The 20,216-nt window shown below is 53.3% G+C and overlaps 2 protein-coding genes across 6 annotated transcripts in view; one reads left to right on the top strand and one right to left on the bottom strand.

Moving 5' to 3' along the window:
- Nucleotides 1–11,186, top strand: part of PHYKPL (5-phosphohydroxy-L-lysine phospho-lyase) — a 33,982-nt gene extending 22,796 nt beyond the window's left edge. For 2 of the 4 annotated variants that reach the window (XM_040622581.1, XM_008709492.2), the window contains 2 exons: nt 7,764–7,918; nt 8,327–9,150. In XM_040622581.1, the coding sequence (XP_040478515.1) occupies nt 7,764–7,918; nt 8,327–8,861 (690 nt within the window). In that variant the 3' untranslated portion in view covers nt 8,862–9,150. Of the gene's footprint in view, nt 1–7,763; nt 7,919–8,326; nt 9,153–10,081; nt 10,213–11,102 lie in introns of those variants that run through there. The other 2 variants (XM_040622582.1, XM_008709494.2) reach the window with 2 other exon arrangements.
- Nucleotides 11,187–11,882: 696 nt separating this feature from the next.
- Nucleotides 11,883–18,108, bottom strand: HNRNPAB (heterogeneous nuclear ribonucleoprotein A/B). Of its 2 annotated transcripts, XM_040622584.1 has the most exons (7): nt 17,885–18,108; nt 16,959–17,127; nt 16,110–16,268; nt 15,780–15,911; nt 13,554–13,671; nt 12,744–12,884; nt 11,883–12,469 (listed from the first exon to the last, which is right to left on the bottom strand). In XM_040622584.1, the coding sequence occupies exons 1-7, from the start codon at nt 18,091–18,093 to the stop codon at nt 12,399–12,401; spliced, it is 999 nt and encodes a 332-aa protein (XP_040478518.1). In that variant the 5' UTR covers nt 18,094–18,108; the 3' UTR covers nt 11,883–12,398. The 2 variants fall into 2 exon arrangements, with proteins under 2 accessions (XP_040478518.1, XP_040478519.1); XM_040622585.1 differs by lacking the exon at nt 12,744–12,884.
- Nucleotides 18,109–20,216: the final 2,108 nt, after the last annotated feature.

Below are 20,216 nucleotides of genomic sequence, written 5' to 3'. Positions count from 1 at the left end.
TGTGTATCAGTCTATTTTCAGTTGGCGGTAAAGTTCAGACTCATTCTAAAAATACCACATTTTGGGGCACCTGGGTGGCTCAGTCTGTTAAGTGTCTACCTTCGGCTCAGGTCAGGATCTCCAGGTCCTGGGATCGAGTCCCACATCAGGCTCCCTGCTTAGCAGGGAGCCTGCTTCTCCCTCTCCCCCTCCCCCTGTTCCTGTGCTTGTGCTCTCTCTCTCTCTCCGCCCGCTTCCCCTTCCCTCTCTCCCTCTCCCTCCCTCTCAAATAAATAAAATCTTTAATAAATAAATAAACCACATTTTTACTCCCCTCACCCCACCCCCCCACACATACATGTTTTGTTGTCGTATTTTACATCTGTCTATTTTGTATATTAATTGTTGCAGATGTAGTTGATTTTAGTACTTTTGTCTTTAACCCTCTTCAGTTTTTTTTTTTTTAAAGATTTTATTTATTTATTTGACAGAGATAGAGACAGCCAGCGAGAGAGGGAACACAAGCAGGGGGAGTGGGAGAGGAAGAAGCAGGCTCATATCGGAGGAGCCTGATGTGGGGCTCGATCCCATAACGCCGGGATCACGCCCTGAGCCGAAGGCAGACTTTTAACCGCTGTGCCACCCAGGCGCCCCAACCCTCTTCAGTTTTATACGTAGTTGATCCACTACCTTTTTTCTATATGTTTACCTTTACAAGTGAGATTTTTTCTTTCATATATTTCCTTATTTCTAGTTACTGTCTCTTCTTCTCTGCTTGAAGAAGTCCCTTTAATAATTTTTTGTGAAGCCAGTTGTGATGAACTTCTGACTTTTGCTGTCTGGGAAATTCTTTTCTCTCTGCTTACGTTCGGAATGATAACCTGCCAGGTGGAGTATTCTTGGTTATAAGAGTTTTTTACCCCCTTTCAGCACTTTGAATATATTGTGCCACTGCCTTCTAGCCTACAAAATTTCTGCTGAAAAATCAGCTAATGGTCTTATCAGACCTTATATATAACTAGTTGCTTTTCTCTTGCTGCTTTTATCTTTACCTTTAATTGTTGACATTTTAATGATAATGTGCCTTGGTGTAGGTCTCTTTGGGTTCATCTTGGACTTTCTGTGCTTTCTGGCCTCCTATGTCTGTTTCTTCTGCCAGGTTAGGGAAGTTTTCAGCCATTATCTCTTCAAATAAGTGTTCTGTCCCTTTACTCTCTCTTCTGGGACTGCAGTCAGTGAATGTGAGTACACTTGATGTTGTCCCAGAGGTCCCTTAAACTATCCTCCTTTTTAAATTCTTTTTTCCTTTTTACTGTCCTGATTGGATGATTTCCACTACCCTGTCTTCCAGAACACTGATCCATTCTTCTGTATCATCTAATCTGTTGTTTATTCCTTCTAGTGTGTATTTCATTTTTAGTATTGTATTCTTCAGCTCTGATTGGTATTTTTTAAATTTTTCTCTTTGTTGAAGTTCTCACCATGGTTATCCATTCTTCTCCTAAGTTTGGTAAGCCTCTTTATGACCATTACTTTGAACTCTATTGGGCGGATTAATAGATAAGCATCTCCATCTTATCTAATTCTTTTTCTGAGGTTTTGTCTTGTTCTTTCATTTGGAACATATTCCTCTGTCTCCTCATTTTGCTCAGTTCCCTGTGTTTGTATGTATTAGGTGGTTCAATTACAGCGCCCCATCTTGAAGGAGTGGCCTTATGTAGATGTCCTGTGGGGCCCAGAAGTGCAGTCCCTCCGGGCTGCCAGAGCCAGGTGCTCCTGGGGTGTCCCCTGTGTGGGCTGTGTGCACCCTTGTATTGTGGCAGGCCTGCAACTCCTGTGGGTGCACTGTTGGGTGGGTTGGTCCCCTGCCCGGCTGGTATTGCTGTGAGCATGCTGGTGGGAGGGGCTGTCATTCAGCTGTGAAGCCCAGCTGAGGTGCATGGTCGCATAGGGTCAGCAGTCTAGAGTGAGGATTCCAGAATGGTACCCACCATTGCCAGGATCAGCACAGCAGAAGAGGATAGGAAAAATGGATGCCACCACTGTCTCAGTCCTTGCAGAGTGGCCCAGCCTCCTCTTATGTCTCCAGCAGACCCTCCAGGATTAGTACGTGGGTCTCTGTCACCTGTGGTCCATATACCTTTCAATCTGGTGTTTTGCACTTGTTTCCGGGTCAAGTTGATCTATGTGTAAACTTTTTAAGAGTGACTTTTCATTTCCCTATAGTTCTAGAGTTTTCTGAGATGTACTCCCTGTTGGTTTTAAAAGCTAGGTGTTTTGGGGTCTTGCTCTTTTGTTCAGGATCTAAGGGTTGGAATGCCTGATGTGGAGCTCAAATCACTCACTCCTCAGGGAAAAGGTATGTGTCTTTAAGATCCCTCCTGACTGTGGAATGCTGCCTCTGGGGTATGGTTTTTTCCCTTAGTGAGAGTATATCCCTGTCTCTGCTGTCTGTCTCAGTGCTGTTCCTTCTTGCAGAGGCTCTGTTCATCCAGTTTCTCGGTCGGTCCCCTTCAGAGGGAATTATCCCGTATGTACTCGTAGATTCGTTGTGTCCCTGGGAGGAGGTGAGCTCAGGATCTTCCTACACCTCCATCTTGAACCTTTCCTCCACATCTATATTCCAAAGAGATACTGATCTGTAGTTTTCTTTTGAGGTCTTTGTCAGGTTTTGGTATCAGGGTGTAATACTGGCCTCAAAGAATGAGCTGGGAAATGTCTGTGCCCCTTCTATTTTCTGAAGGCTTTTCAAAGGATCAGGGATAATTCTTTAAACATTGTGGTAGAATTCGCCAGTGGAGCTATCTGTTTCTAGGCTTTTCTTTGTGGGAACTTCTTGTTACTAATTTTTTCTTTTTACTTGCATATGTCTATTAGATTTTCTGTTTCTTCTTGAGTCAATGTCAGTATTTTGTATCTTTTAGGAATGTGTGCACTTCATCTCAGCTAGCTTGTCGACATGCATTTGTTCATATTATTCCCTTATAATCCTTTTTGCTTCTTTAAGTTTGTTAGTCTGGTAGTGATGGGTCCTCTTTCATCCTGATTTTAGACATTTGAGTCTTTATCTCGGTCAGCCTAGCTGAATTTGATCAATTTTGTTGCTCTTCTCAAAGAACCCAGTTTTGATTTTGTTGATTTTTTTTCTATTGTTTTTCCGTATTTCTGTTTATTTCCACTTCAGTCTTTAGGATTCCCTTCCATCGGCTTGCTTTTGGTTTTGACTGCTCTTTTTTGTAGTTTCTTAAAATGGAAAGTTATTCGAGATTTGCAGATATAAATTTTCACATTAGTACTACTTTTGCTGCATCCTGTAAGTTTGGGTATGTTTTCATTTTCATTCATCTTTATTTTTAAATCTCCTTGTGACTTCTTAAGACTCATTGGTGTGCTTGGGAAGGGTGTTTTTCTGCTTTGCTGGAGTGTTCTGTATGTGTCCGTTAGGTCTAGTCAGCGTATAGTGTTGTTCAATCCTCTATTTCCGTGTCGATCTTCTGTATAATTCTATCAGTTATTGAAAATGAGAGACTGAACTCTGCATTTGTCACGAATGGTACATTGCTGCTTTCACTTCTGTCAGTTTTTGCTTTATGTAGTTTGAGGCTCTGTTTTTAATATAAATGTGTTTGTAATGGTCATATCGTTTTGATAGATTGACTCTTGGCATTGTGAAATGTTTCTCTGTGTTGCTCATACCAGTTTTAATCTGCAAGTCTTTTACGTCTGATATTAGTACAGCTACGCCAGCTCTTCTGGTTACCGTCTGCATGGTGTAGCTCTCCACCCTTTTGCTTTCAACCTCTTTGTGTCTTTTACCAGTGCTCTTCATTCATGTGAATTTGAGTTACTATCTGATGTCTTTTTTTTTTTTTAAGATTTTATTTACTTATTTGTCAGAGAGAGGGAGGGAGAGAGCGAGAGAGCACACAAGCAGGGGAGAAGCAGGCTCCTGGTTGAGCAAGGAGCCTGATGTGGGACTCAGTCCCAGGACCCCAGGATCATAAGCTGAGCCGAAGGCAAATGCTTAACCAACTGAGCCACCCAGGCGTCCCTATCTGATGTCTTTTCATCTCAGCCTGAAGACATATCATTAGTATTTTTTGTGAAGTATATGTTAGTGACACATTTTTTCAGTTTTTATTTATCTGGAATTGTCTTAGTTCCCCCATTTTTAAAGGATACGTCTATGTAGAATTTTTGACTGGCAGTCTTTTTCTTTCATTACTTTAAATATGTCATCCCACTGCCTCTGGCCTTTATGGTTTCTGATTGAGGAATCAGCTATTAATCTTGCTGAGACTCTTTTGCACATGAGTCACTTCTCTCTTGCCGACTGCGGTATTGTCTTTCGTTAGTTATTATTGACATACAGTATTCTATTAGTTTCATGCAACATAATGATTCAATGATTTGTATATATTATGAAATGAACCCAAGTGTAGTTAGCATCCGTCATCACATTAAGTTTTCTTCCTTATGTGAGAACTTTGAAGATCTACTGTCTTAACCATGAGAGACTCTTAACTCTAGGAAACAAACTGAGGGTTTGCTGGAGAGGAGGTGGGTCGGAGGACGGGGTAACTAGCTGATGGGCATTGAGGAGGGCACGTGATGTGATGAGCACTGAGTGTTATATGCAACTGCTGAATTACTGACCACTGCGTTTGAAACTGATGATGTACTGTATGTTGGCTAAGTCAATTTAAATTAAAAAGATCTGGGGCGCCTGGGTGGTACAGCGGTTGGGCGTCTGCCTTTGGCTCAGGATGTGATCCCAGAATGCTGGGATCGAGCCCCGTATCGGGCTGCTCCGCGAGGAGCCTGCTTCTTCCTCTCCCACTCCCCCTGCTTGTGTTCCCTCTCTTGCTGGCTGTCTCTATCTCTGTCGAATAAATAAATAAAATCTTTAAAAAAAAAAAAAAAAGATCTGTCTTAGCAACTTTCAAAAATATAATACAGTATTATTAACTATTATCACCGTGCTATACATTACACACCCATGACCTACATATTTTGTAACTGGAAATGTGTTACCTTTTGACCACCTTTACCCATTTCTCCCACCCTCTTTGTCTTTCTCTCTCCTCTCCTTCTGGGAATCCCATTTGCAAAGGTTGGTTTGCTTCATTGTGTCCCACAGGTCGCCAAAGCTCTGTTCATCCCTTCTTTCTGGTTTCCAGCCCGGACAGTCTCAACTGACATTATCTTCGAATTTGCTGACGCCTTCGTCTGTTTGCCTAAATCCACTGTTGAGCCTCTCTGGTGAATTTTTCATTACAGTTACTGTGAATTTTTTGTTACAGTTACTGTGCTTTTCAACTCCAGAACGTCTGTTTAGTTCTTTTCTAAAGTTTCTCTTTAATGATACTCGTGTTTGGTGGGACATCATCTTCATGCTTTGCTTTTTAGCTCTCGCAGTGCGGTTTCCTTTAGTTGTTTTACTGTATGCGTAACACCGGAGTAAATGTCTTTGTCTAGTAAGACCGCTATCTTGGCTTTCTCCAGGACAGTTTCTGTTGATTGTTCCTTGCCCCCCCCCATATATGAGTCATGTTTCTTTCTTTCCTTGGAAGTTTCATGATTTTCTGCTGAAAACTGGACATTTTAAGTAATATATTCCGACAACTTTGGAAATCCTATTACCTCCTTATGGCTGGTGTTTTTATTGTTTGTATGGTGCCTTTTCTGAACTAACTGTGTGAAGTTTGTAGTCTTTGCTTAAAGGCTAAGCCAACTAAGGTTGGCTTAGTGATCATCTAATGATTGGGCAGATGGCTCCTTAAATGTCTTGTCTCTCGGCCTTTGCCAGGTGGTTCCATGTGTGAGGCCATGCCTTCACTACTCAGCCCAGCCGCTTACAACTCTGTCCCAGCCTTTATTTCCTCCTGCCGCAGAGCCTCAAGGCAGCCAGTGGCAAGAGCGGAGAGCTTTTCAGGTCTTTCCTGAACATGCACGTGGCACAGGGCACGCACATACCCCTGAGTGTACGCGTGACCTTCTGGATTCCCAGGACTATGTCAGAACTTGTTCATTTTCTTCCTGTCACTCCTCTGGGCTGATCTCGGGGCAACGACGTTCCTGCTATGCTAGGTCGGCATCGCGGCCAGGTCACGATTCTAAACAAAAGATGCTGTTAATACGTACACGCCACCTTTTAACAAGTTCATGGTTAATAATAATTATACAAGTAGCCTCAATCCATCCGCTGTGGCCAGCCCACACATAATTTGTTCCGGACGTATCAGAAATCCGCCTGAGGGCAGAATCACCTAGGAAGCTTTTTATGATCTCAGATACGGGGCTCTGCACCCGCAGTTTGAAGACGACTACAGGACACCACTACACACCCATTAGAATGGCTACAGTTAAAAAGACTGACAATTCCAAATCATTTTGAGGATGGGAGCTCCTGGAATTTTGTAGGCTAACGGTGGGAATGTGATACAATACAACTACCTTGGGAAAGCTTCAGTTTTTTATAAAGCTAAATCTACATTTATGATTACAGCGCAGCAATTCCACTCCTAGATATTTACCCAAGAGAAATGAGAACATCTGTTTACACCAAGATTTGTTATAAATGTTCTTAGTTTTATTCGTAATAGCCAAAAAACAAAATAACCCAAGGGACCATTAACAGGAGATTGGACAAAGGATGGTACGTCCGTACAGTGAGATACTATGCGCCAATAAAGTGAACACACTACTGAGACACAGGGCAAGACAGGAAATCGCAAAAACATGGTGAGCAGAAGCGGCCAGGCAAGAGAGAACATTCCAGAAACAGCAAAACTACGGTGACAGAAAGCAGGTCAGTGGTTGCCTGAGCCAGCAGTGGAGGGGCACAGCGAACTCTGGGAAGTGATGGAAATGTTCCGTATCTTCATTGTGGTGGAGGTTGCACGGGTCTATGTACTTGTCCGGTCACACCAAACTATTCTATGCACTGTAAATATTTGCAGCTGATCGTATGTAAACTCTACCTCAATCAAGTTTTCTTTTTAAATATAGTTTTTTGTTTTGTTTTTTTTTTAATAAAAAGTCTGCAAGAGACACCCTTGCACCCACCTGGGATGCAGGTCCCCCCTGACACCTGCAGGGCCGGGTGAAGGAAGGAGAGCCAAAGCAGTCCGGGTGCCTGACGGGGACAGCCCCCGCCGGCGGAGCCAGATGGGCCAGGTTTAAGTCGGGACTGCACATTTAACATTAGCACCTAATTCAGAGCTTTTCATAATGCCACACAAGCCAAACCAAATGAATCGTCAGGCCACATGTGGCTTACAGGCAGCCAGTTTCTGTTCTGTGGCCTAAAATCCTCCTGGAGCTCAAACAACAGAGCCTCGAGTCAAGTACACGGAGTGGCTTCTCCTGGGTGTGACTCTGGCGTGTTGCTCTTGACCCCGTCTTAAGGTGATGGGGACGAGTCCGTTGCTGTGGGCCCAGGCCTGCCCCGTGAGATGGGGCCGTAAAGCCTCCCAACAAAACCAGCTCTGTGGCAATGCACAAGTACACCCTCGCCTCTGCGTCTGCCTCTTGGGGCTCCTCCTGTACCCCCGGGGGGTAGCTTACCTGAGTCCCAGTCATTAGCACCGGGAAAGGCGAGAGGACAGTTCATGGGGCCTCAGGAGAACCCCGTTTACCCCCTAGGACTCTGGGTTCTGAGGGGTTCAGGCCTGGGCCTGTCACTGCCCTTGGAATGTGGGTGGCATTCTGCTGCCCTCACGCTCCCTGGAGCACAGCCCACTTTCCTGGGTATCTGACCTGCCCTTTGTCCCCTGGCTCAGTTTGGGGGCAGCCCAGTGTCCTGCGCCGTGGGCCTGGCCGTCCTGCATGTTCTGGAGAAGGAGCAGCTGCAGGCTCATGCCGCCTCTGTGGGCAGCGTCCTGATGGAGCTCCTCCGACAGCAGAAAGCCAAACATCCCATCATCGGGGACGTCAGGTGAGGCTCGGGCAGCAGCCCATACCGCTCACTAAACACCCGCCAGGGGCCAGGTGTGCGTCCTTCTGTCACCTCATCGCCACCAGGGCTGGTGGGGACTTTTATCTCCACAGAGGACGACCTAAAGCAGTGAGGAGTGCTGTTGCCCAAGGTCACGCTTCTAGGGAAGGAGAAAGCAGCGTCAGACCAGGCTCTAACCCCCAACCCTTCCTCTGTCACGCTTGGCCCCCCCCACCCCCGCCATCACTTCCTGGCACTGGTCACCACCCTTAGGGTTCTGCAGCCCTCGGTCTCTCCAGGAAGCAGAGGAACAGGCCCTGGTGCTTTCCACAGGCCCAGGCAGAGGGGGAGAGCAAGGACCACATCCCCTCAGGCCTGGTCTCCTAAGATGTCGCCTTTCTGCTCCAGGGGCATCGGGCTCTTTATTGGCGTGGACCTGATCAAAGACGAGGCAACCAGGAAGCCAGCAACTGAAGAGGCGAACTACATGGTGTCCAGGTACTTTTTCCTCGAAACAAGTTGCCTTTGCAGTGTCCAGGGCCCTGACTGGGAGGGAGCCCCCCCCCGCCCTGGCGTCTGCTGTTGTCACCATGCTCCTGGGCACTTGGGGCCCACAGAGGGCTGCCTGAAGGAGTTGGCAGCTGGGCCTGAGCAGGGAAGGGGCCACCGTTCTGTGTGCCCGTCAGCCTGGTGGCCAGCGCCCTGCAGCCACGGCTTCACATGGGTGCGGGCCGTTCACAGCCAAGGACGCCAGGGCCACAGGGGCTCTCAGACCCAAAAGCTGCGTTTCGCATCCCTGGGTGGCCCAGGGGGAAGCTGCTTCTCCGCAGCCACACCAGGGACGGTGGCAGAGCCAGACTTGGGGCTCCCCGTTCCCACAGCAGTGGGTTTTGGGGATGGACAGGCCTCCTGCTCCTTGCCTGGGTGGAAGGCGTCTGGATGACCGGAATCTCAGGACCCCAGAGTCCCCCACCCCAATCCCAGTTTGCATGTTCACACCCGATCCCAGGCAGGGCCTGAGCCTCAGAACTCTTTCCCTTGTTACTTCCTTCTTAGCGCCCTTCCCTCTCCTACCCACTTGCCCCACCTTGGGAAACTCCTCTGGTGTCTCCTGTGTGTCCTTAAGCACATCATTCTGTCTTCAGAGCATGTGAACAGACACGATGTAGAAGTGTTCCCTTGCTTGGGATTTTTTAGACTGACCGCCCCCCCCGTCACTGCCTGAGCCCTGCCTTCTCCGCGGGTCACCCATCGGAGGCACCCCCCAGCTCACCCACTGCCTTCTCCCCCGTGCCCCCCCCACCCCAGGAGCCTCAGGACTCAGAATCAGTGGGATGAGGGAGCCAGACCTGGGGCCCAGCCTGACTCCTTCCACCCCACACCCACCCTGAGTTCTCTGGTGCAGAGAGGAAATCAGAAGCAGGGGGAGGTGTGGCACCCACAGTGGCCCTGTTGGTCGGTGGCGGGGCTGGATTTCAAGTCCAGACCTTGTTCTAATAGGACCACAGTCCGTGCTGGGAAGAATATACGGGAGAAAGCCGCCAGAGTGGCAAGCCTTAAAAATCACAAAGGAATAAATGACAAAGAATGGCAGTGGGGGTCAGGACGTAAATATGATGTCAGACCCTTCTTTCTGGCCCAGTTACCTTCCTAGGTTAAAGTGTCAATGTGGAATGGTAGCATCCTGAGGTACCAATAACATTAAGAAGGGTGAAGTCATCTTCCTAGAAAGAACTGGAAATTACAACTGGAGAGTCCTCTGGGATTTCAAGATTACTTTGGGGCAGGAAGCCGAACAGGGTCGGCAGGGAAGTTAGTGAAGCTAGCGAAGCAGCGTGTGCGGTTCGCTGTACGGGCCTGTAAGCACTGGTGCGGGGCCGAAATGCCTGCTGTCCACGTCCTAGCAGCGGCCTGTCTTGTCTTGGCTCAGGCTGGGGCTCCTGCTTGGGGGGCGGGGCAGCAGGCTCAGGGTACCCCACACAGGAGCCCGTAATGCAGGCAGGCAGTTCAGGAGGAAGCCAGTGCCGTGTCCTGCTGGGAATGGACTGTGGTGGGGCTCCCGGGCCAGGATGGCTGGAGCCAGGGCCAGGAAGGCCTTCGAGGCCCTGGGAAGGGCTCCTCGGCTGCTGGGCAGCAGGGCCTTGCCATGTCCTGTCCTCACAGGCTGAAAGAGAACTACATTTTGCTGAGCACTGATGGCCCTGGGAGGAACGTCCTGAAGTTTAAACCCCCGATGTGCTTCAGTGTGGACAACGCGCGACACGTGGTGGCCAAGATGGACACCATCCTGACAGGTGAGCTGGGGGCCCGAGCAGCTGACCAGGTCTCTAGAGCCCAACCTGCAGCCAGGAGCTTAGGACCTTCCGCAGTGCCCAGGAAGGGGACCCCACAGCGAGCCGCGAGTCTTCCAGATGGTGCAGGGAACAAGGAGATGAGGTGTGGAGGGGCTTCCTGACCCGAGGCAGGCACTGAGCTGTTCACCATCCTGCCTGGGTGGCACCAGTGTGGACGCAGGCAAGGGGATCAGAGCCACAGTGAAGTCCGCCATCCTGCTAGCAGGAAAGCCGGAGATGGCGATGGCACGAGACTTGTGCCTTACTTAAGGCTAGTGTCCCCCACAGCTGCCAAGGTGCTAGAATGAGATTTGCACCCAGGACTGATGAAATGCCAAAGGAGATTCCTCCCAGTTCCAATCCCCTAGGAATGCGAGGATCCATCCAGGGTCTCCCCTAAACGCACTCACTAGGCCATCTGGAACAATGGAACCGGACGGGTGTCTGCACGAAGGCCATGCTGCATGTGCAGGGAGCTGGGAGCAGGGGTGGGCAAAGTGGGCAAAATCCCACCTCCTGGCAGAAATCTGAACAGGCCAGCAGGCAGCCCCTCCCTTCCCTCCACCTCTGGAGCCCCACTCCCCGCTGGAGGGAGGGAGGGTTGGGCGACAGCTGATGGGCTGGACCTGGCTTTGCTTTCCTGAGCAGAAGGGACAGCCATTGAGCCTGGAAGTCTCAGGAAACCTGAATGAGGTGTGGCTTTGTCCTTCTGGGACAGTACTGCTGACCCTGTGGCTTGGTGGCCTGTGCACATGGGTCAAGGGCCTGGTAAAGGGCCCGACCTCCAAACTAAGAAGCTTGGACGCTGGAAAAAGGCTAAGCCGTTTGGGGGGCTTTGTGCTGTTTTTCAGATATGGAAGAAAAGGTGAGAAGCTGTGAGACACTGAGGCTCCGGCCCTGAGGCAACCCAGCCATGTCACATCCTTGTCCCCCCGGTGAGTGGGCCTTGCTCCTCACGACCCACAGCTGGGGTCTGCACCCTCATCGAGCCAAACCTTGCTCTTAACTGAGTCCTCTCTAGCCACCCTGCCAGAAACATCTCCCAAGTTTGCATCTGATAGCTGACAGGAGATGGCAGGAGTAGCACCTTCCCTGCCTGAGCCAGTGTTCTAGAAGTGATGGGAAACAAAATTCTTTGTTGTCTGAGGCCTCAACCACCAGGCCTGGGCTGCTCCAGTCCAGCCAGCAGCTAGGCTCTGCCAGAGGGGGCGAAGCTATTCTAGGCCATCCAAGACGGGGTACTTTGTGTCCAAATCCAGGCGGCCCCTAGGACACTGCCCTTTCTCTACATTCACACTGTCCTTGCTGGGAGACCAAATCCTATTTCCAGCGGCAAGGAAAGACTCAAGTCTGCAGGTGCCCCAGACCCCCTGCCCTGGAGACAGCAGCCCTCACGGTACCACCTTCAACCCCCTTGAAGCTGCCTCCAGTCTGAGTCCTTTAACTTTCTCTAAAAGGGCTCAAGTCCTGGGTAGGACCAGTCCTCACAAGCAGCTCGCCAGCGGTCCTGAGAGTCCGCGGCTCTGCCCGACAGGACTGCTGGTGGGTCATGGAGGCTACGAGAGCTTCGAAGGCTCAGGAGCGCCTGGCCCTGCCCCACTCTTCACAGCATACCCCACACTCACCCAGGCTTTGGGGGTTTTTAAATTTTTATTTCAAAAGCTTGGATAGCTTCAATATCCAGGTCGTGGCAAAATCAGGACACGTGTAAAATACCTTACAATACATTAGATTCCCAAAAGGTACCAAAAAGTACAGTAAAATTAACACTTCCATTAACAGGAAATGTATGACACAAATAATATAAAATTAAAAGGTGAAAAAAAGGTGACACTGGTTTCCTAAGATACAGTTGACTCTTTACAACCAGGGTCCACAGGTCCAGGCTGCGGAGCGGCCGCGGGAAGCAGACCCTCCCCTCTGGCTCTGGGTGACCCTAACGCCGCTCTGGCCTCAGAGACCCCGCACGCTGCCTACAACAACTAGAGCTCCGGAAATAGTCAACAGGAGAGTGATTTCCAAGGGGGAAATTTTAAATAAGATGCACATGGGACAGGCCATAGAAAGTATGCCAGGTGAGATTTGGTACATAATCGTGTTCACTCGCGATCCCGACTGCGCGCTCGGCCGCGCGTCCTGCCGCAGCCTCAGTACGGCTTGTAGTTATTCTGGTGGCCGCCACGTCGCTGGCTCTTCCCGTAATTTGTACTACCCTGACCTGGGGATGAGAACGACAACGGTCGCAGCTCCGCCTTCCCGAGCCTCCAGCCTGTGCCAGGCGCTTGCTGTGCACCCTCACCCGGGCTCATACCCCGCCTTCCTGAGGCCCAGGAGCTCCAGAGCTCCTTCCGGTGGCGCCAGAGGCCGCGCCAGGCCCCCCGAGCCCAGCCTGTCCGACTCCAAAGCCCCTGCTGCCAGTGGCCCCTGCACTGTCTGTCCTGCCTCCCGGGGGCTGGGGGTGAGCGGACGGGGCCTCCCTCTCTCCTACTTACTGTAGTCGTAGCCGGGGCCGTAGCCGTAATAGCCATAGGGCGAGTAGTCGTAGCCGCCATAGCCGGGCCCGTAGCCCTGCTGGTAGCCGTAGCCCTGGTTCCAGTAGCTGCCGTAGCCCTGATTCCAACTCTGACTCTGACCTGTGGGGGGAGCAGGGCACAGGGGCCCATGGACCATTTAGCACACGCAGGAGCTAGGATGGAGGAAATCCTGCCCTTTGGGTGGCGGGGTTACTATGGCAACTCAGAGGTAGAAGCCAAGGGACTGCTGTCCTGCAGTTGAGGGCCCTGGGCCCGGCCCTGCATCTGAGACCCAAGCCTGGGATCTGAAGGCCAGGAGAGACCTGACCGCTACCTTCGCTCGGGGCAAATGAGGCAGGAGCTCACTCTCTCTCCAATCTCCCTCTCCTCACCCCCACGCGCCCTGGCAGCCGGGCCTTAAAAAGGATGAAGTTCAGGCTTTGGAGTCAGAGGGGCCTGGACAGAAGGAGGTAAAGCGCCTGGCACAACCCTGCCCTACCTTCTGCCCACCCGCCCAGGGGCGTACCGAGACTCAGGACCGCCACCGAGCCAAGCGCACCCCCTCACGCCCCCCTCGCCCCCCGGGCTGCAAGGCGAATGCCCCTCTGCCCTGGGGTCCCAGCCACAAGAGCGCCAGGCTCTGCCATGCCAAGCAGCAGCAGCAGCATAGCCGACGTGACTTGCCCGGCCTGGCGCACCACGCACCGGAGGCCAGAGCGCGCCCCCCAGACGGGCACAGAAGCTCCATGCAGGCAGGGACCCATCTTCATTCATCTGGGTTCCACTCACCTCCGCTTCCACCGCCACCACCACTGCCTCGGTTCCCTCGGTTGCGGTTCCCACGGCCCCCAGAGCCGTACTGCTGCTGCTGATAGACCTCTTTGGGCTGGGCCACCTTGATTTCACACTGAAAGCAGAGAGGACAATGGGTCAGACCACTGGGACAAGCGCTGGGTAGGGACTTGTGGACAGAGACCTCAGCCGACAGATACTCAGCTGGCCGATTGGAACGACCTGCTCAAAAACAAAGTATGCCCAGGGGCGCCTGTGTGGCGCAGTCAGGGAGGCGCCCCAACCCTTGGTTTCAGCTCAGGTCATGATCTCAGGGTCAGGGATCGAGCCTTGCATGGGGCTCCTTGCTGAGCAGAATCTGCTCAAGTTTCTCCCTCTCCCCTACATACGCACACTCTCTAAAACAAATCTTTAAAAACAAACCAAAAAAAAACACAAAATATGCTGAAGTGGGAAGCCACATTTGAGCTAGCAGCTTTCAGGACCACAACTAAAATCTCGAAGGACCAAGACTCACTAGGGCCTTTTTGGCCAAAACCTCTCCCCTCAGAGAACTTACTGGGGTGACAGCTATAACCCCAGGCCTGATGGCAGCCCAGGGGCCGCTCCGCAACTAATGACTGCCTGGGAGGAGACGCGGCGAGGCCAATGCCAACGCAGTGTAGCAAGATCCCACCCCAGGGGGCAGGTCTGATGCCAGCCTGGGCCTACTGCGCAGGGGGGTGGGTCAGAGCTGGCTTCTCAGATCAGGGGCCTTGGAGGGGGGAAGAAACAAAACAAAAACTTTCTCATTTTTTTTTCTTTACAGAAAAAATGAAGCATACCACTCAAACTACCGAGGTGGCGACCCTGACCTCAGGCTTGGAGGAAGCAAGCCACGGAGGCTCAGGGCGGGGCTTCCCTGCGGCTACACTGCTCCCCCCTCTTCCCCCAACCGGGGCCTGTTGTTGGGAAGGGCCAGATCCCCTTAGGAGCCAGAGAGTCCATTTCCTTTTTGCTCAAAAAATCTGCCCACTGTGGGTGGGGTTAGGGTCAGGGACCTCCCAGTGCTCCTAAGTAAACCAGGACTTGAGACTTTTTAAGGAAAATACCCTGGCACATATACTCCCCTAATGAGGACCAGTAAAATGCCATTTGATACAAGGTGTCGCTATTCAAGGGTACCCTAATGAGCTGGGAAACCACCCCCACCGGGTGATGCCATCGGAGGTTTTCTGTTTAATTAAAAAACGCCAAATACATTGATTTCCAAACCCAGCAGCAGTCGATTACCTTACAGGTACTTCCTGCCCATGTCACAGGAAGACACAGGAGAAACGAAAGGCCTGTGTCACTCAATGTCCACTCGGGGAGAGGGAATGAGCTCTTACCCAGCACTCCCAAGATTCAAACTCCTCTCATGTAAAAATGTAAGGGCCCAATCCTGAATTCAGCGTCACTCCCAGCCAGGATTAAGACTTCTAGAAGCCCCACCCTGCCTCCTGCCTGGACCCGAGCCTCCTGCCGCGACCCGAGCCTCCTGCCGCGACCCGAGCCTCCTGCCTGGACCCGAGCCTCCTGCCTGGACCCGAGCCTCCTGCCTGGACCCGAGCCTCCTGCCTGGACCCGAGCCTCCTGCCTGGCCAGAGTTCAGCGGGAAGGGCTGCAGTTCTCACAGCGCAGCAGCGCTCACCTCAGGCACAACTGACCATGGACGCAAGCTGACTAAACTCTGCAAACTTTGGGAAGAATCTCCACCTGAGGTGGGAGTTGACTAAACCAACATCCGAAGGGGGTGGAAGTGAACAAAGATTTGGTTGTGACAGAAGAGAGGAAAAAGCTCCACAGCAGGAAAGACGTTACCCAAAGGAAACAAACCCCTGAATGTCAGAAGTTCTAGAATCTTCTGAGACTTTCACTTCAGGCCATATTCACCTTGGACTCTAGACTGAGAACACCGTGACCTCTAGCTTTCAGTCAGGAATCAAAGGGGCCACTCAACATGCCCTCGCCCACAGAAACCACCCTTTCTCCTGTCTCCCACAATCCTGGGTTTCTGCCAATTCTACCAGCCTAGGAACTCCCCCAAGGACAGAGGGGACCATCTGCCCCGAACAGGACAGCACGCACTGCAGGAACACAGTAGGCTAAGCCCGCCCTGGACAGGTAGCCCAGTTCCTAACCCACACCTGGAAGAGCCAGCTCTCCAGCAGCAGGCCAGATAGAGAGCTGGAGACACCTTACCTTACTTCCACTGATGGTGTGGAACTTTTTCTCCAGAACTTTCTTCACAGGTTCCTCTTCTTTAAAGGTGATGAAAACAAACCCTCGTCTTTTGTTCGACTTTGGATCCATCGGAAGCTCAATGGCCTCGATCTGTAAACACACACACAGCTCAGAACCAATGCCTCCTGCCACCCAGGGCCCATAGCGAACCCCCAGGAGAAGAGACCCAAGAAGGCCAGAGTAAAAAAGCCTCGCCGAGGAGAGCTACAGCCAGCCAAGGCTGCCAAGGACCAGGGAGAAAGCAACCTCAGGGCAACCGGCAGGCCACCCCCAGGGGCACACACTCACCTCCCCAAACTCGCCAAAGTATTCCCTGATCTTCTCCTCAGTGGCTTCAGGATTCAGACCCCCCACAAAAATTTTCTTTACCGGGTCCTTCTTCATGGCCATGGCTTTTTTGGGGTCAATGACACGGCCATCCAGCCTGTGTTCCTTCTGGTCTAGGACCTGCCCCAATAGAAGCAAATTAGGTTCTAACTCAGCAGCACCAACCCCCTCAACAAGGGCCTTCCCTCTGAGCCACAAAGACCTCAACACTGGTACAAAACGTGCTTGGCCCCTCCAAAATCCAGCCCTAACCTGAGTCAGCGACCCAGCTTCATCTCCAAACCTCGAGTACAGCTAGTTTATCGGAACCCCTACAGGCCTCGCCCCCACCGCTTTCCCAGAGAAGGCAGTCTCAGGTTAAGGCCCTTCTCTTCCAGAAGTTAAGCAGCAGTGAGGAAGGCTGCGGGTGGGCTGCTAGGGTTGGAATCCACCCTTTTGAGGCGTGTGAGCTCTTCTACTTGTACTTCTGAGCCTTTGTTTTCTGTAAAATGGAGCTAAAATAATGCCCAGTTCACAGCAACCCTGGACTCTTTATTCTAGTCCTCGCAATAAAGCGTTTGCTTTACCAGTGCCCAGAAGAGACACCAAACAGGCAATGAACACCAGCGGTAATCTTCCTGGACCACGCGAGCCCATACCCATCAGCACTTAATCTGTGTTTTTTAATCCCTTCAAAAACAGGAGAGTTCCTCACCGCCGCTTTTCCCCAAGCCCTCACCCACCTACAGAGCGCACAAACTAATGGTGCTCTCGGATTGCCGTCCTATCCTCTTAGAACCTAAGACCGCTGACATCAAGCGCCCAGCTTACCTTCTCCACACTGGCTGCATCCTTGAAGAGGATAAACCCAAACCCTCTTGACCGGCCAGTGTTGGGATCCATTTTTATTGTACAGTCAACGACCTCTCCAAATTTGGTGAAATAATCCTTCAGGTCCTTTTTGCTGGTATCCCAGCTCAGGCCACCAACGAACATTTTTCTGAAATGGTAAGGACACGTGCCAACGAGCCTTCCGAGAAAGCCGCGATCCTAGAAGGGCTGGCCCGACACCACCTTCGGGGCTACGGCTTCGCAGCAAAGCCGCCTGCCGCAACGCAGCTCTGGCCTGAGAGTCCCCAAGGGTCCGACCTCGACCCATCCTCACGACCCTCCCACACGACGCTGACGCTGGAGAAGCTTCAGACCGCGCAGCCCCCGACGGGGCAGGCGAAGGGAGGGCGCGCTGGCCTGGGTAGAGGCCCTGAACGCTCACAACTGGAAGTCCTTTAACTAACACGCACGGGAGGCGAAAGGCCGCCGGCCCGGCCCGTCCTCACCGCCCCCGAGAGCTCGCTCTCAAGGAACTCGAGGCTTCCGGGGGCCGGAGACCGCGTTCAGACCGTGACTCCGCCCTCCGCAGGGGTGGGGGGGAGGGAGGGAGGCCGCGGCCGGGGCGCGCGCCAACTCCGCCCACGCAGCCCCGCGGAGCCCGAGGCCGGCCCCGGCCCCGGGTCCGAGCGCACTCCTCCTCCCGGGCCGCCCGCCCCCCGGCCCCGCGCGAGCGGCCCCGGGGCGGCGCCAAAGTCGACCCAACAAACTCCTGCAAACTCCGGCACTAGCGGCGGCGCGGCGGGCGCGGAGGGGCCGGGCGGCGGGCCGCGAGCAGGCCCCGGCCGCCCGCCCGCCTCTCGCCGCGGGCGCCTAAAAAGACGGCCCGAACAAAGGCGGCGCCCCGGTCGGCCCGCGGCCGCACCTACCCCGCGTCCTCCTCGTTCTTGCTGGCGTTGATCTGGTCGCCCTCGGCGCCGTTCTGGTTGCCGGCCGGCGGCGCCGCGCTCCCGCCTCCGGAGCCCGCCGCGGCCCCGGTGCCGGCCCCCGCCGGCGACTCGCCTTCCGGGGCGGCCTCGTGTCCGTTCTCGGTGGCGCCCGTCGTCTCCATGGGCTGCTCCTCACCCGCTTCCGACATGCTAGGCCGGGGCGCGGCGGCTCCTGCAACGAGCGGCCCCAGCACGTCAGGCCCGCGCGGCTCCCGCCCAGGCTCCCGCCCGCCGCCCGCGGGCCCGGCCGCTCACCTCGCCGCCGATGACGCCGCGGGGCCCGCTCGTCCCCACTCGCCGGAAAGGCGCCGCGGGCTCGGCCGCGCTCACGCCCGCGCTGCCGGGCCTTGCCTCCGTCCGCTGACGGAGCCGCCGGGACCTCGCGCCCTCCGCCGCCGCCGCGCCGCACGGAGCCCACCGACCGACAGGCTCGCTCGGGCCCGCGCGGTGCCGCCGCCTGACAATGCCGACTCGTGGCGCTCTTTATAATGCCGGGGCCGGGCGCACCTCGCAACAAGGCGCGTGCTCATTGGCCGCGCCCGCCCGTCACTCAACCCCGCGCCGGCGTCCCATTGGCCGCAGCGGCGCGCGCACGCTAAATCCGGGCGGGCTTTGTCCTCATTTTAGAACCCGCGCGAGCCAGGGCCCTGCGGACGGCTGCCGGGGCCGGGCGGGACCAGAGTTTTCTCCCGAGCGGCGACGGCCGCCGGAATCCCGCGGCCGAGGGGCCGGAGACTGACCCCTCCGCCCTTTGAGGCCGCACTCTCTCGTCCCGGGGCGCCCCATCCCAGCATTGGTAGCTTCGCCCACTCTTGTTGTCCCAAAAGAGGAAACTGGGCTCTAGGAAGTCTCGCAAACCAAGGTCGCCCGGCTGGAAGTGGGAGAACTCGGGCTGCCGAGATTGGGCGTGCAGGGTTCCCCCAAGGCCAGCTGCCCGGCTCGAAGGGACGGGGACGCAGCCCGCCCTCCCCCCTTGACCTTGGTGCCCTCACGGCCCGGCGCTCCCGCCCTTTCTGCCGCCTCCCCCAGTGGCGAGCGGCGGAGAGGGGGTGGAGCCCGCCGGGCGTCTGGTGCCAATGGTGCTCGGGCAGGATGTGGCGGGAGAAACGGTGGGACCGCGCTCTTCCCCAATCTTAGGTCGTCCGGCACCACCTGGACGATTAGCGCCGTTTTCACACTTTGGGTTAACGTTTTTCATTTGAATTCATTCATTTATTCCTGCTGAAATTTCTTTTTAAGGAAAATATACCACTTCCCTGAAATTATGAAGTTGGAGGCGGGGAGGGATGCTTCTCTTTTTCTAATATACAAAACCCCTTCATTTGATCTCCTTGACCACCAAGCTTGAAAGGCCAGCGTAATCCCATGAGTCCTTTTAATCATACGAGAGATGGGGCCCCAAATGGACCAGGATTACAACCTCTGAAGCCTAGGGATTACCAGAGAGCAACAGAACACAAGTGGCTGACGTTCCCGCCGTCCTGCAGCTAGGCCTGGTGTGGGGGGCTGGGGGTTCTATTTTCTCATCTGGTCTCCTAACAACCCAATGGAAGGCGATACCATCACAAATTTATAAATGAGAAAACTGCAGCCCAGAGAGCTGACCCAAGGCTCACTCCCGAATCCAGCCAGCCAGTGGAGTTGCAGAGGAATGAAAAATGTGACCGCTCCACATTCAGAAAAAATAATCGACTATAGAAAATCCGAAGATTTGGCCACACGGTGCTGCATTCCCCTAAGGTATCCATCACCTAGAGCGGAGGCACCCGCCCCCAGAGGAGCAAATACCCTCTGGTTCACCCCAAGGCCCACGTGACTGTGTCACTTTCAGGCCAGATTCCACAACTGGAACGCAGAGTATCTCCATAAGACTGGGGTCGTGTCACTGACAGCTGGTAAGAAGGCTTGCAAGAAGTCCTGCACAAACTCGCCACCCCACCTGCACCCAGCCCGTGCCCACAGAAACAAGGGCCAGGGAGGGATGTGGCACCCAGGGGAGGATGGACACAGCTGCCCCAGCAATGAAGATAATACAGGCAATGAATTCAAAGTCAGAGAGTCTAAATGCAGCCACAGGACATAACTACTGAGGAGGGCAGACATTCGCTTCATCTCTTGCTCTTGTCCACACGGATGCCTTTCCCACGACTTGGGAAACACTTTCCATGACATGCCGAGTCTGAGGATAACAACATTTGGACAGCGCTCCACAGTTTGCAAAATGCTTTCCCCAACATTGCTTCATTGGAGCCTCAAAATAATTTTTGTGTGA

This window comes from Ursus maritimus, unplaced genomic scaffold (assembly GCF_017311325.1).
Source record: "Ursus maritimus isolate PB19 unplaced genomic scaffold, ASM1731132v1 scaffold_5, whole genome shotgun sequence".
Taxonomy (NCBI): Eukaryota; Metazoa; Chordata; class Mammalia; order Carnivora; family Ursidae; genus Ursus; species Ursus maritimus.
The sequence above is the reverse complement of the archived record's forward strand: the minus strand, read 5'-3'. Positions and strand labels throughout refer to the sequence as shown.

Excerpts from the sequence above, each read along its gene's own strand:
- HNRNPAB (XM_040622584.1), bottom strand. The coding sequence starts at position 18,093 with ATGTCGGAAGCGGGTGAGGAGCAGCCCATGGAGACGACGGGCGCCACC. Across the intron at positions 15,912-16,109 it reads ACTTTGGCGAGTTTGGGGAG|ATCGAGGCCATTGAGCTTCC; the intron begins GTGAGTGTGTGC and ends GTGTGTTTACAG. Across the intron at positions 12,470-12,743 it reads CGGCCCCGGCTACGACTACA|GTCAGGGTAGTACAAATTAC; the intron begins GTAAGTAGGAGA and ends TCTCATCCCCAG.